This window comes from Phyllostomus discolor, chromosome 1 (assembly GCF_004126475.2).
Source record: "Phyllostomus discolor isolate MPI-MPIP mPhyDis1 chromosome 1, mPhyDis1.pri.v3, whole genome shotgun sequence".
NCBI lineage: Eukaryota > Metazoa > Chordata > Mammalia > Chiroptera > Phyllostomidae > Phyllostomus > Phyllostomus discolor.
The window spans coordinates 191122337-191139182 of record NC_040903.2 but is presented as its reverse complement, the minus strand read 5'-3'; the positions used below and the strand labels follow the sequence as shown (position 1 = coordinate 191139182).

Here is a 16846-nt window from a genome sequence, read left to right as displayed (position 1 = left end):
TCACACAATAGTCGGTCTATGTTGTACTGTGTATCAGTACTTCATTCCTTTTTATGACTGTTTTTCATGACTGTAATAAAGCTACAGTAATCAAGATAGTGCAATATTAGCATAAATATAGATGAGTCTAGAAATAATTCAAAATCCACCCGCATTCCTCCCCAACATACCTGGTGGGGCCATTTTTAACAAAGGTGACAATGTAATTCAATGGGAGAAAGGGTAGTCTTTTTCAAGAAATGATTCTAGAGCAATGGGATACCCATATGTGATTTAAAAAAAAACCAAAAAAGTCTTAATCATAAGAAAAATGAAAAAGTATACTTCACTGAGATTAAACGTTTCTGATCTTCAAAAAAATCTTTAAAAAGATAAAGACTCTGAGAAAATATTTATATCCAGATATAAAAAAGGAAAAAAAAAAACAAAACGATTTGAGACATTTCACAAAAAAATACACCTAAATGACTACAAAAGAAGATGCTATGACCAGTCACCAGGAAAATACATGATGATAAATCAAACCCATTAGAACTAAAAAACTGTTCCAAACCAGCAACAGCAAAAGTTGGTCAAAATGTGGAGCAAACGAAACCAAGGTGGGAGAATATAGCAAACCTTTTCAAAAAGCATGGCAGTTTTTATAGTTGAACATGTACTTAGCAGTTGATCCAGCAATTGAAGAGGATGAAAACATATGCCCACCAAAACACTAAGAACGTTCAGGACAGTTCTGGTCACACTAGCTAAAAACTGGAATATGCAAATGGTTTTTAACTGGTGAATAAACAAATTGTGGTATATATAGATCATGATATATCAGGTCTGTCTGGAAAAAGTCCAGCCATTGTTAATATAACGAGAATGGTTTGTTCAGGTTTGCATGGCATCCATGTAACCTGGCAGCCAAGGAGAGTGGACTGGAACACACATGTGTGAACAATGACAACTTCACTGTACTAGTCAGTGGGGGTGGTAGATGCTGTTGAGTGAGCATGTGTACTGTATGGCCATTGCATTCAAAACAACTGAGCCAGTAGAGCCATGAATCTGCATCAAATTTTCCATCAAGCTTGAACGTTCCTCCACGGAAACTACTGGGATGATTTAGAAGGCCATAGCTATGGGCAGATGGTGCTTGGCAACTTTGTCACAATGAGCCCACTTGTGCAACACGTCTCATGCAGAGTTTTTTGGTGAAATATCAAGCCACCCAGGTGACTCAGTCCCCCTACAGCCCCGATTTGGCACCATGAGACTTCTCGGTTTTTCCAAAACTAAAATCACCTTTGAAAGGGAAGAGATTTCAGATCGTCATGAGGTTCAGGAAAATACCACAAAGCAGCTGACGGCAACTGGGAGAACTGTGTGAGGTCCCAAAGTGCTGACTTTGAAGGGGACTGAGGTGTCACTGTCCTATGTACAATGTGTCTTTATCTTCTTCAATAAATGCCTCTACTTTTCATAGTACATGGCTGGACAGACCTCACATACAGCACTTAGCAATAAGAAGCTGTAAACTTGTTTTCCTTATTATATGTTGTTATCTTCCTCAAGAACAGCAAGCGACCATGTCTTATACTTCTTTTATACTATCCCAAGGGGCCAAGGACAACAGATATTCTGGCTTCACTTATCTGTGAACTTATAATTGTGTTGCAAACAATAAAAAGGGGGTGAAACACTAGTGTACCCAGCCAGCCTATCTAGCCTAAACATTATGTCCAGCATGTGGGATGTGAAAGCCCCCGATGTCCGCAGCCTAAGACATTGGAAAGCACTACCTCCCCATATGCACGGTTTGAATAGGGAAGGCGAGTAGGTCCAGAGTGAAAAGAGACAGCCTAAGGCAGAAGAAGGGGAGTTAGTGGCTGTGGTAAACACACAAGAACCAAAGGAAAGGTGTGCTGCTGTGTTTTGAATGACTTTTAAAGAGATTTAGAGGCCTAGCAAATGAGATGAGACCTGAGTGATTCCTCTTAAATAGAAACATTTATAAAATCAGCAAAACCCAGGGAAGAGTGTTTGTTACTTTGACATAGCAATTCACATGAATTTTCATTTCTCACGTTTAAATAAAAAGCGAATGCTTTCTGATTATCAGTATGTTCTCACTGGATAATAATTAATAATGGTTAGGATAATATGGGCTACCTCAATCGTGTCCAGAGTCTAAAATATTTTTAAAAGTTTTCCATTTCAGATTATGTGAGAAGACCAAAGGAAGGAGACAAACAGAACATAACATTTCAATGAGAAAAGAGAGAAAAACAAAAGCAGTCAGTGCTGGCTCCCTGCACGTGCAGAACGTCTCTCCAGAGAACAGTGGGCCACCCCTAAGAATCCAAACAGTACTTTATTTGGGGGTGTGGGGGGTGTCACATAATCTCTGCTGGAAATAACATACACACACGTTAAGAATATTAAAGAAATGGTAAGGACTGCCAAAGCTACCATACATCTGGGGTCACAACAGGGAATGCTGTTGTGGGGAACAGCAACAGAAGCTGCCTTGTCTGGAGAACTGCCACCGTCCAGCCAGAGGCAACTGGCAGCCGTGGCCGTTTTGGAGAAAGTGGTATGGCAGAAAGAATAATCAGTTTGAAAGCTCAAGGTGATGTAGCTTTTACGCGTTCTGACAGATTAGGCCATGACTGTTCCACGTTTATTTTCAATGGAACAGAACAGTATAATAACTCTACCTTTGGATTCTTGCCCTCTTTTGCCAATAATGCCCGGAGCCTTTCTTGTGAAGGGGGTGCAATAAAAATAATATACGGTTTCAAGTCCGAATTCCGGAGAGCCTTCAATGACTGAAAAGAAAAGATATTTTGGATCTTTAAAAAAAATTTTCATCACTTAACTACTTCCCAATAATATAAGTACAATATAATGTCAATTAAAAATTACCTACCAGTGTCCCCAAACATCTTTGTAACAAAAAATTCACAGTATTTTTAAGATCCTACCATTCACTGTAAAAATATATTGTGTACTTATAAAATCACACACAAACACATGGTATTGGTTCGCTCTTTTCATGTAATGGAATGAAGTGAATGGCAATGAAAGATTACAACTATGTGATGCTAAAATACCCTGCTCATTAGATCACAAGCAGATGTTAATGACTACATTAAAAATCCATTTTAGAGGAATTAGAAGTGAGCAGACACCTTATAATATGCCAGGGTCTAAACGCAAGCACAATCAGAGAGAAAAACTGCATGTACACATACAAAAAAAAATTCTGGAGAAGTCCATCCAAGAAAAAGCAGACTCAGTTTGAATGAGGGGGTCGTGGCTTCCACTTTGCCTTTCCCACCGCATCACAGTGTGCCCACAAGCTGAAGCGCTCTATCACGGTGGGAATCGCAGGGACATGCCCTCTATTATTAAATCTAAAATCATTGTTCAGACAATATGCTTATTTTCTCTGTTTCTTTGGTACAACTGCTAGCCCAAATAATGTAAGAATTCTGAAGGAATTTAGTAAATACATTTATGCTTCTCTTAAATGTTTACAACGGAAATAGTAGAGACTAAACACTCTGTCCACTAAAATACAAAGAAAACCCACTCACTATTTTGAGAGAACCATTTCAGAGTCAGCTTCCTTCTTGTACATGTGTTTAATGACACTGCCTAGGTTTCCCGAGCTGACGCAGGCAGCAGATTCTGCCACATTAAGGAATGTTTTATGTTCAAGCTGCCTGGTTTAGAAAAACTTTTCCATAACAACACAATCTTAAAAATCCCAAATTTCTAAAATTATTTTATTTCTTAATGGAAATCAAAGCAATGTTAATTATTTTTAAGTTTTTGCTTAGTCTGTGAAATAATAGAAACCAGTGGAAGTTTCATTATTTAATACAACTAAGCATCTATTATGATACTTGCTACTTGAACTATGGTACTTAAAACCTCAAATATGACCTCTACTCTAATTTTTCTCAGATAAGAATCTGAAAAGGGAAATTCTTTTATAACCTCTAAAATCCTTAAAGCACTACCAGTATTACAGTTACTGTATTTTATGTTTTAGAAAATATGTTCATGAATATATGTAGGTATATATGTATTTTACTTGCTGAGGAAATTGAGATTTAGCAATCTGTCTGACTTCTCACAGGGAAGCAGTAGGAAAAGGCTGTGTAAGAACTTAATTAGTTCCTATGGACCAATTAATACTACCGCCCTAAATTACTTTGCAAAAAATGACCTCAAGTTCAATACCCTAAACCAAAAGAGATTTACCTGTGTATGTAGACTTAAAAGACATATTTTCCCAGAGTTGATCACTTGACGTACAGAGTCTATGCTGGTTCCATACAAGTTTTTCTCAAATTCGCCATGCTCAATGAACTTTCCAGCTGCTATGTCTGCCTCGAACGCTTGCCGAGAAACAAAGTGGTAATCTCTACCGGCTACTTCGTGGTCTCGCCTACTGCGAGTTGTGTCTAAGCAAATAAAATTAGATAAAAATAATTGGCACAGATCAGGGTAAGGGTGGGACATAATCTTGTTAATCAGAAAAGATTTTATTTTATAATACAGAAAACAAAATAATTGAGAAAATGTTAAGAGCCCATGTGTTTAACACTGGTTTAATTTCTAGATGGAGAAATGAAAATATGTTTTTAGTATCTTATTAATAGTTACATTTATAACTTTCTTATATTTTAAGTTACTGCATCTTGCATTTAAAACACTACTACTCACCTTTCCAGAAGTTTATTTCCATAAGATTAGGTACTATATAAGGTACCATTATAATTTTTAAGCAGAACTTCTGTGTTCAGAGATTATGTCTAAATTTCTATCTTCTGCATCAGTTTAAAAAAACAGAAGTTGACTTCTTATTGAACAGCGAACCATAAGAAGCACAAAATAAAATTCATTTAGAAAGTAATTAGTACCATATTCTTAGGAGAAATAGAAATTTCCCAGAAAGATTTGGTTAAAACAAGATTCCTCTTTTCTGGGCAACACTGTTCTGATGAAACAGACGAAAACTTTCCCTACAGTCAGGTTCTGAGGTGGTGAACTGAAAAGCACAGGAAAATGGGAAAGCATCCAAACTCACGAGGAACTGCAGATGCAAAGCGGTCTTTCTCTTTGTTCATGAGCCTCTGACGCAATTCATTCTGGCCACAGTTCTGTGGGCCAATCAAAATGATAGGTCTTTTCCTATTTGCTGGCTGATGATAAAGTGACATTTCCTCGTAAGTTAAGATTTCTTCATTGTCATAGTCTTTAAAAAAAGAAAAAGTTAAGACCTTCAGACAGAATTAGTGCTAGGTAATAAACATATATCCATAGGTCTTCTAAAAAAATTGGAAAAGAGCACAATTTCTTATTAAAAACACTAACTTTTTGGATCAAGATAGTAGCATGAGCATCTTCCCAGTCATTATATCCTTTCCAGGACACTATGAAAATAAATCAGACCATACAGTAATTGTTCTAAACATGCTTTTCTTGTTTCATACTGTGTTTTTGAATGTTTAATACAATATAACTACACTGGTTCTTATGTGAAATAGGTAATTTACAGCCAACATTTTGACAGAGGGTGAGGCACCAGGGGATAAACTAATGAGAATATCTATCATTCTTGTAAAATGGGGATACTAACACTTTACTTAGAGGGTTGGTTTAAGGACTAGACATAATGTATATGCTGAGTGTAATAATACACAGCACAAACATTCACAAGTAGTGGCTACAACTACTGGTATCAGAGAATGCTGAAATACTTTTCTGTGATTTGAGAACTTGAAGACAGGTGGTATCTGTCCCGTTTAAATTTCCTGCATCTATACTTACTTTATTCTGGAATACCTGAGGTCATGATTCAAAAAGAGGTATGAATTATGACAGGTGGGGTAACATTCCTAAAGCCAGTAATTCAGATGAAATCAGAGCTGTTAAGTGGTGAGAACAAAGGCAGACAGTAGCGGCCTGCTACCTTCTCACTCGTATGAATTCACCTGCGAAAGAGCGCCGTGTGTGGCCAGTGTGTGGTCAGACCCTCTCAGCTGTAAGCTCCATGGGGCAAGGGAACATCTTAGTCTCATGCGTGGTTGGCACAGCGCAGAGTAGGATGCAAACTGTATTTGTTTAAATTTCAGCTCAACTCTATCTTAGCTGTAAGAACCCAGGCAAGGCACTTCAACATCTGAATATGAATTTATCAATCTGGAATCTCATGTAATTTATTGAGAACTTAAATGGATGAAGGTTATCTAAAGCATATACAGTTAGCCTCCTGGAATAAAAGTTATTATGAAAACAGTTATCATTAATAAAAATATTAATTATGATGACACCATTATGAACAGAAATGAAATTCCTTCCCTCCCCAAAGCATTCCTTCAGATGCTTTTCACTCTGAAAAATCTAAGTTCCTTCTTCTAATATGTATAATCAGGCTGTGGCAGACTTGTGATTTACAGACTTAGTTTATAATCTGTAGACTTCAGATGTGCAAGTTTTCTAGACTGTAATAGCTATTACAGCTGAAAAGATTAATTTTGGCATGTTTGAAACAATGAAAAAAGATATTAGTCACTTCCCTGCGTTTAGAAAAAAGGATTAAAAATTTAGTAAATCTTAGTTACATACCAATTACCATTAAGGATGTTATTTTGGAAAAAATATTTTTTTATTAAAATAGATGGAATCTGAGATTTAGTTTTACATGTAGTTTTTCAATGATCTATAACATTTTATTTTCATTGCTTTAATTTATGCTGCCTGAAAAATATTTCAAGGTATTGAGAGAATATTTCAAGGTACTGAGAGAAAATATTTCAAGGTTAAGAAGTTCAAGATTGCCTTGACTTTATTATCTGCCTTGTTTCCAATGTGAACCAAAGCAGAGGTAATGAAGTCTAATGCCCAGAAGGACCAATGAAGAAGGTGATGAAAGCAGTCAGTCAGGTGGGTTTATAAAAAACTGGATGCTGTAGAAACTGTTGAACTAAGACAGCAGGTACCCAATGTAAACCCAACAGCCACTGCTCAGGTCCTGCAGAATGTTGTCACTTGGGAACCTGAGCCACATGTCACGAGAGTTTCTGACGCAGAGAGAAACTACTGGCCTCCGCGGTATGCCAGACCCTGCCAGCAGGAGGCAGGCCCTGTGGAATGGGCTGCCGCGGTGACAGGAGTTGCTATGGACAAAATATTCACTGTTCACTTAAAATACAGATAGAGTGTTAGAATTTGTTAGAAGCTGGTATTAATTTCACAAATAAAGAGTTTAAGTAGGAAAGAATTAAGAGGAATTTCAATTCGGTTTCTTCAAAATTAAAGAAATATCAACACTATATATGTTAATCATACTTTAATTTTTATACCAGTTTTTCTCAGAATTCAAAACACTGCATTACTCATAGGATTCCAAAAGAAAATAATTTTTGCTAACTTACTTTCTTAACACCTTGTGTCATATAGAGAGGCAAAACAGGATGAGAAACAAAACTGCCTGAAAATATCCATTTAATTTCTTTGAAGTGTTAAATATTGGGCCTCTTTCAGATACAAATCCAGCTACCTCTAAGAGTGGAACTTACCATCATTTTTATTGGCATTATATAAAACCTTTTTCCTCTTCTTCTTATTCTTCTTTGCACACCACAGCTTTCCTGTTGAATAATCATAAGTATAACTAAATATGGCATTTGCTTCCTTGAATAAAGCTACATATTTCAAATTGAAGAGCTCAGTTTTTCAATTGAAGAAGCTACAGTTTTTTTTAAATTGAATTTATTGGGGTGACACTGGTTTGCAAAACTACACAGGTTTCAAGAGTACAACTCAATAAATCACCTGCACACTGCACTGAGTGCCTATCGCCCCATCGTAATCCATCTCTGTCCCTGTTCCTCCCTTTGCCCACCTCCACCTAGCCCCCACCCCACTTTCCCTCCGGCTACCGCCACACTGTTGTCTGTGCCTATGTGTTATGTATATAAGTTTTTTTAAAATCCTCACTGGAGGACATACTTACTGATTTTAGAGAGAGGGGAAGGAAGGGAGAGAGAGAGAGAAACATTGATCGGTGGCCTCTTCTATGTATATGTCCCCTAAACAGGGACTGAACCCATAACCAAGGCATGTGCCCTGACCAGGAATCAAACCCGAGACCTTTTGGTTTACAGGGTGATGCACCAACCAAGTAAGCCACACCAGTCAGGGCTGCATGTAAGTTTTCTGGCTAATCCATTCACCTTCTTTCACCCAGCCCCTCAAGCCCCTCCCCTCTACAGCTGTCAGTCTGTTCCACGTGTCTCTGCCTGTTTGTTTTGTTCGTCAGTTTATTTGGTTCATTAGTTTTTAGTTTAAATTTATAAATACTTACTACATTCTTCATAGAAAAACTATTTTTCAGGGAAGTATTTATAATTTTCCATTAATCTCACATTACAGATCAACCACCTTTAATATTTAAACCTTGCCCTTTCTTTACAGTTTCTAAGATAATCAGTTTTGCCTCTCACATCACTCCTGCTGTGAATACATCTTTCTTGACAGCTCTGATATGTAAATTTAAATGTGGTTCCAGATGAAGACACAAGAAACCTTTCACTAATGTCAAATAGGAATCTCTAACCTGATTTTTCTGGCTCCTTATCTTCTTCTATGGTTTGCTTCATGGCTTCCCTTTGCTGCTGAAAGCTTTTCCCTTAATAGAAAAAAATAAAAAGAATAAAATATTTAAGACAAAAAAATAGAAGTAAAAAAAAAAAAACAAGGAAAAACATCAGAAGTAACCAGTCATTAATATTCCCTTCTAATTCCTTCTGCCACCTAAGAGTGTGTCAGCTGTGATTTTAAGCTTCCAAATGTTTAAAGCAGTAAGTTTTAACCTCACTCTCAACTGACCCTAAGGCATGTATTATTAGAATATAGCACATATTAGAAAAGATCAATAATAAACTCTAGTGTTAGAAAATTTAATAGTTCAATTTTTACAAACCTTTCATGGAGCATTATTAAGTGGAAAGCACCATGCTGGATCTTATAACAGTTCTGATCATTTAGAATTATCTGAGATCAAGCAAATTCATTCTAGAAGCTAACTTTCCAAAATAATATGTAAACATTCATCACTTTTTGATTCCAAGACACCACTAAACATATTCCTTTGTATTTATTATTCTCTATACCTTTCACGTTATATGCATATATGTACATATACGTTTTAATGATTTTTTTGTTATCACCTTTACTAATGGCACAGATAAATGAAAAACACACTGTTTTTCAGTTCAGGATTAAACTTTTAATATAGGAGGCTTTCAAGGTTTCTGACCTTCATCTTCTTTTAGACACTATCTTAAAACTAAAGGTATTTTTTCTGAAGGCTAAAAATAGTTTTACCTATAAAACTCTAGGTTCAAGTTCTACTTTTATATTTAATTTTTATCTCTAATTCTAGGCAATTTCCATCCATGGTGGAGTAATTTATAAAATGTAGTGTATTTCATAAAGCATAAACAAAAACACTTAGTTTGGCATGCATAAGCAGCCTTAAAGGAAACCAGGTCTTCTCCAGGTGCTATACCGGCTGCATTCCGAGTGAAACCAGTAACTACAACTAGAGGGAAAATTTTAAGAGCATTCATATTTAAAAATGAGTACTTGTCTTTAACAGATTAAAAAATAAGAAAATTTTAATCATTTACATATTAAAATGCTTAAAAACATTACAGAGTTACATTTCTACAGCACATTTTTACAGTATATACATGTGTAATTTTTTGAAATAGAGACAGACATTAATGGGACATAATGGACATTATGATCTCTTAAAAATCCTTCTAACAGAAAACCATTATCATGCTCAAGCTAAGGAGGGTCTATTTGTCCTATAGAAAGACCTGCAAATGACATCACTGAAATCTCCTTGCCTGATCTATGCACTAGTACTTTCAGAAAGTCAATGCAATCGACCTGTCAATAAACACCAGTTCTAAATATTTATGGGCTAAGGCCGACACAACAAGAAGATATCAAATTAGTATCTGGCAGAAGCACTGAGCAGAGAACCATGACGGCTGCTCAGTATTCCAGGATTCCAGAGGAATGCCCTGCAACTGGTGCTGTGAAGAATCAAGGGTGTAGCATCGCCCTCCACACTTGATATAAGCAGCTCATTCCTCCTTTCTTGAAATATGACCAAGTATAGACAAAATCTGTCTCCAGCTTTTGGATTTAAAAACTGATGACTTTTGGTTTTCTGTAACCTTATTATACACATAAAGGACAAATGTAAATATTATATTACATCATAATTTCATCTTAAAGCCCAACAAATTGGTCAAAATTATATTCAAGATACTTATGCTATAGCTATAACATAAAAACCCAACTACATGAAAAATAATTACATCATTTTTATTCATTATTGCTATTTTGATTTTATTTACTTATTTTTAGAGAGATGGGGAGGGAGGGAGAAAGAGGGAGAGAAACACTGATGTGCGAGACGTACATCAATCGGTTACCTCTCTCTCACACCCCGCCCCCCAGCTGCGGACTTGGCCTGCAATGCAGGCATGTGCGCTAACCAGGAATTGAACCAGTGACCCCTGAACTCACAGGCTGGCACTCAATCCACTGAGCCACATCAGCCAGGGCTAATTACATCATTTTAAAAAGGGGTGAAAAAGTTATTTTCCTCTATGAATGTTTGTTTTATAATTTTTTTTAACTCCGTACATTCTACTATATTATCCTTACCTGGAACAAGCCCAGCCAGAGGCTGATTATCTTCATCCCCTTCCCTGTAGGCCTGCCACCAATTTGGATCTTCTTGACTGATCACATGAAGTATATCGCCTTTTTGAAATGACAGCCCTAACTCTCGACATGGAACATAAGGGTCATCTGAAGGGTCATAGTCAAAATGAGCTTTTACATGGATCTAAAAGATAAAATGGGTAAAATGGAAAAAAAATAATGAAATGGGAACACAAAATAGTGCACATAAATACAATTAAAGTGTTACATTTTTTCATTAGTACAGAGAAATTAAGAGTTGAAAGCAGGGAGGTTTAGTTAAATAACAGCATTTGGGGGGCAATATTTTTCTCAGGCTCCTCAGTTTTCTTCAATCAAGTTCATCTCTCCGTTGACTGCAAACATGTGTAAGAGTACGCAAAACACTGTATGTCAGCCACTAACAAGCGGAGGTGCTGAAGAGCTTCCAAGGCTGAACATAGAAGCAGAAGGAATGTAATACAGACACCTGCCCCCATTTCGGACATGTAAAACAGAAACTCTACAATTCCCCCTCAGGTATCCCAAACCTGTGAAATGGGCCTCTTGATCTTTCTCCCCAAATCTGTTTCCTCCAGATTTCCCTTTATAAGCAGCACCACCATCCACCCACTTGCTCAAGCATCCTTGCTTCCTCCCTTTCCTTTACTCTCCACTTTCATTATAAGGTCCTGTCATTTTTACTTCCAGAACACAGCCTGATTAATTTTCTCCACTGCAACGCTACCATCCAAGTTTAAGCCATTATTATACTTCATAATGACTTCAGCGAGAGTTTCCTAGTTCCCCTTGCTTCCTTTTTTTAAAAATTGTTGGTTCAAGTACAGGTTTCTCCATCCCCCCCTTTCCCCTGCCCCACCCTCGATCCTACCCCCCCTTTGGTTTTATCTCTGTGTCCTTTATACATGTTCCTTGACGACTCTTCCCCTCATTGGGCTATACTGATCCAATTTCTACACAGAAGCCAGAGTGTTTTTTCAAATACAAATCAGATCATTTCTTGTCTTTGAAATCCGAACTCCCTGCCATGGCCAAGCAGGCCTACCTGACCTGGCCTCACCTACCTCTGTAGCATCTCTCAGAATCCCCTCCCCACCTTTCTCCACTCCTGCTTTGCTCCATGCCCTCAGGCCTTCCCAGCACAGTTCTTCAGAAATTCCACCTGAAAGCCCTGTGGCAATGAACAGGCCTGGTTGTCCATCCCACAGGTCTCGGCTTCATGTTGCCTTCTCCTTCCCCGAGGGACCTTTCCAGACCATTCCTCTTCTTTCTATTCTCAATGTTCACCTGCTGCTTATTCCTACCTTAACACTTACTGCAGGCTATAATTATTCTATGTCATGTTCATTATTATAAACCCAGTGCTTAGCTCAGTGTCTCGTACACAAAAGAGACCCAAGAGATACTCATTATAAGGAGAAAAATTACTTGGGATCCCTACGAAAATATTTCAGTAATTAACATCACTGGGCTAGTGGCTAATTCTGAGGTTTGGATCCCTACACTGTAATTTTAGCATCCTCCTATCCTGAGCCTTTAAGCTCCCCTTAAATGACTTCTCTCTATACTACCAAGCTAGACCCCACAAATCAAAAGATGTCATGAAGGCATGCTCCTAGTCTTATCAGAGGTAATTTCAAATACTGAAATCTCATAATATGTTTCTGTTCTTCTCAGAATCCAGATTATCACACACATAGTTACTAAGAGGTTGTTAATTCATCTATAGTTACAATTTTCTATCATGATATTCTAACTATTTTCTTTGGACTGATGATAAATAGTACGGCAGAAACAACCCAGTATTTAGTGGTTTTAAAGGACATTACCTGTTACACTACACAGCAGTTAAGAGCACAGACTCTGAAACGGGCGCAGGTTCTAGTCCTGACTCAGTCACTTACCAACAGTAGCCTTGTACAATTAACTTGACCCTTCTAAGTTCTAGTTTCAATGCCTGTTGAATGGGAATAATGAAGATATCTACCATATTTTTAGGACTATAAGACGCACCCAGGTTTTAGAGGAGGAAAATAGGGAAAAAATTTTTGAAGCAAACAAATGTGGTAAAATATTTAATAACCTGTGACCCTGCTCCCTCCTCCTCCCACAGCAAGCCAGGTAAGCTACATTTGGACTATAAGACACACCTCCATCCCCTGCAATGGGGGGGGGGGGTGCATCTTATAGTACAAAAAATAAGGTGTGTTTCATAGGGATGCTGTGAGGATGAAATGAGATAAAACATATAAAACAATTAATACCGTGCCTGGCACAGAGTAAGTAAACGTGATAGCTAATGTTTACTGGATAATTAATAATCTGAATTCACTAATACCCAATGTGATCATGCTACATTTCAAATTACCCCTGTTAGATTAGGGCATTAGACTAGATGAAAGATTTGTTTGGGAACTCTTTTTCTTTTTTTTAAAAGGCAATGTGGAGGGAAAGAAACTACACAGTTTAAGCAGTGCATGTTTCCTGGGATAAATGGGTCAGTCCCCCAGAAGTGAATTACAAAGGTATCAAAACTCTTGCCCTCTATGAATGACAAAGCAGCCACTTGTTGCTATGTGAGATGCATAAGGGAGTCCTTCTCCTGACACAGTTTACTCTCGCCATGAGTGATAATTCAGAAAATGATCACAGTGATGTTTCAGATAATACCTATTCTGTTTATTTTAAATACATGTTTCTAGTATCACAAAACATACATCAGAAAGATACTTTTGCTCTTACTAGATCCTGACCTGTACCACAATAATGCCTAACAAACTGGTTTTAATTTCTTAAAATCACTTATAATTACTCTGAATATGCCAAATATGACTTCCTATCACTGTTTTCTTTCTGGAATCTTTCAGAGAGAACTTTTATAACAGAAGTTCATTTTAAGCCAGTTAGGTTTCAGAAAAACTTTGGAAGAGGTAATGCAACTGCGAGTTCTTCACAATAAAAGGAGGAAATGAGGGCAAATAGAAACATTACCAACACTTTTTACTTTGAAAAGATCTCGACCAACAAATGCTGTATTTTAAAAGAGCATCCTTTTGTTTCTCTGTCTCCCCCCCTTTTTAAAGCCATGCAAGGAAGGACACATTCCAGCCCTTCTCTGTTGCGTGTTCTCCAAGTGCAGCCCTACTTGTGACGTTCAGGGCTTGTTCACAGGAGAGGTATGTGGAGAGGCGTAGGGCAGAGAATCAGGTTCCTGAAATTTAGATACAAACTATTTCCTCATTTCTCCCACTACAAAGAACTTTAAACAGAAGGAAGGTTGCAAATGCACTATCAAATTCGGTATGATCCATAAAGAATAGGGGAAAAACATGGAATGAGAGGCAAATGATAAGTATAACTGTGATGAAATATTAAGAAAAAAAACTGTGTTCTTTTTCAAACTGTCATGCTTTTATAAAAATGAAGAATAGTAACAGATGTAATATATCAGGATTCCATATTAATCCAGCACTTTAAAGTCTATCGTTTTTAATTGAGGTATAATTCATACACTATACGTCACCCATGTATACAGCTGGATGGTTTTTAGTGAATTCAGAGCTGTGCAACCACCAATTTTCGAGACACACTACTGGTCAGGAATCCCCACCCCCCACCAACTCCTACACTTAAGGAACTACTAAGCTGCTTTCCGTCGCTGTAGATTTACCTGTTCTGGACGGTTCATATAAATGAACCAACACATAGCCTCTTGTGACTGGCTTCATTCACTTAGCATAATTTTACCAAGGTTCATCCATGTTGAAGCATATTAATACATAAGTACTTTTATTCCTTTTTATTACCCAATAATATCCCATATATCATTTCCCATGAATTAGCAAGCAGACGCTTGGGCTGTTTCTACTTCCTGGTTATTATAAATAATGCTGCTGTGAACACTCACAAGTCTGCGTGAGACATGTGTTTTCAATTCTCTTGGAACACACCTAGGAATGGAACTGCTGGGTCATAAGGTAAGAAAGTCTGTCTTTTCATATAGCTAGTTAATGTAACATAAAGAGTAATACATGTTATAAGTGTTGTAGATACTTTGTAAAAGCACTTTTCTCCCCTACACTAAGTATATTTAAGTTACATAAACCCGTATATAATGTCAGAAAAAGAGAGTTCAATGTTGTAAATCATAAAAACTCTGAAAAAAAGTATATGAGTTTACTCAATTTGAAATACTGACATTTCATATTTACTTAAATAAAATCTACTGACTTTGTTTTTATTTGAGTGCCAGAAATACTTAGGGCAGCATTTCCGATACTCAAACAACAGCATTTATGGTACAAGTTTCTGTGTGGACTTAAGTTTAAAGAACTGAAAACACACATCCACACAAAAACTTGCACATGGATGTTTATAGGCAGTGTTATTTGTAATCACGAAAACCTGGAAGCAACCAAGATGTTCTTCAGTAGGTGAGTGGATAAACTTGTATATCTGGACAACAGAGTATTTTATTCAGTGTTAAAAAGAAGTGTGCTAGCCCTGGCTGGCGTAGCTCAGTGGATTGAGTGTGGGTTGTGAACCAAAAGTGTACACCACCAAAAGTGTACCCTAATATTCACTATGAACTGTGAATGATAATGGAACCATCAATTCACTGATGTAACAAATGTCGCACTCGGGTACAGGATTGGATAGTGGGGGAAATTATCCATGCGTTGCAGTTAAGAAGTATATGAAACTCTGGACTTTCTGCTCCAATTTGCTGTGAACCTAAAACTACTCTAAAAAATAAACTTCATTAATTTAGGAAAAAAAGTTAAAAGTAGCCATCAGATAGTAAGCAATGAACAAAAAAAATCACTTACTACAGTTTCCTTGGCAGGAGGAGGCTTGATCTGTTGACTGGGAATCAGAACAAATGTCAAAGTACCATGCATATCAGACTGTAACAGAGAGATTAGGTAATTTTTAAGATGCATACTTACGAAAATCATTTCATGATCTTATGATCAATATTCCCTAAACTGGATGGAACCATTAAGAGACTCAAGAAAATCAGTAAAGATTAATCCCATTTTATCAGGAGCACAAATTCTGCCTTTCATGGACTCCACTGTAGTAGAACTGTCCAGTAACATGACATTCTGTGATTCTGGCACACTGGGGAAGGCCATTTAGCACCTAAGTCTTGGGTTCTGGTCTTCTACTCAGTGTAGTTTAGGAAGATTCCACAGTGAAATACCACAGTGCTATAATAATTTTGGGTTATCTAGTCTGACACACATCAATTTTAATATAGAATTGGAAACAGTAATTGTGACCAGGATTAGAAAAGTGATGCAATTATACAAATATTCTTACTTCCCAGATGCCCTACTCTGTCATCCGTTCTATTTTTTAACTATGTAGAGCCTCACTGCTAGGTTCCCTATTACTTCCTAGCACATTGTTAAGTGGAGTGTTCAGATTTCTCCAACCTAGACAGCGATACAGTGATTGTAATTTCCGGTCCTGAGACAGGAAGCAGCGCTCTACCTAGAGAGAGTGGCCAATAAAACAAGGGCTAAAAACAATGGCCACTGGCAGGCACTTTGTTCTACCGAAGCAATGAATGAACAGACAGGGCATAGAGGATTTTTAGGGCAAATAAGGATATAATCATGTTTTAGATTAATTCTTCAACAGACATCAGCAGATAGGAGAGATTCTATTGTAACAACTAATGTTAAGTCAGTAGGAATATAAATCTGGTTTGTGGGTATACACGTAGTGATCATAAATTGCTGTCAAAAGTTGTCTACAAATGGCTTCCTGATTATACGAGCACTAATAGAACTTTCTACGATGATAGAAATGTCCTACATATACACCTTAACACGGGAGCCAACAGCTGCATACTGCTCTTGAGCACCCGTAATACAGCTTGCATGAACGAGAAACTCAATTTTAAATTTTACTCAACTTAAATTGGAATAATTACCACATGTAGCTACTGGTCAATATAGATGTATACCACTGCTATTACCTAATGTTAAGTAACATCAATCAACTGTGGATAACAAACAAAATGAATATAAAAATCATGAGGGTA

At 37.2% G+C, this 16846-nt stretch overlaps 1 protein-coding gene across 5 annotated transcripts in view; it reads right to left on the bottom strand.

Annotated features, from left to right (window-relative positions):
• The window catches only part of MPP5 (membrane palmitoylated protein 5), a 74048-nt gene that overhangs the window by 6208 nt on the left and 50994 nt on the right, over positions 1–16846 (bottom strand). For all 5 annotated transcript variants that reach the window (XM_028505961.2, XM_028505963.2, XM_028505962.2 and 2 more), the window contains 7 exons: positions 15621–15698; positions 10753–10936; positions 8621–8692; positions 7581–7652; positions 5087–5254; positions 4258–4460; positions 2703–2813 (listed from right to left, as the gene is read on the bottom strand). In XM_028505961.2, coding sequence (XP_028361762.1) covers positions 2703–2813; positions 4258–4460; positions 5087–5254; positions 7581–7652; positions 8621–8692; positions 10753–10936; positions 15621–15698 — 888 coding nt within the window. The remainder of the gene's footprint in view (positions 1–2702; positions 2814–4257; positions 4461–5086; positions 5255–7580; positions 7653–8620; positions 8693–10752; positions 10937–15620; positions 15699–16846) is intronic.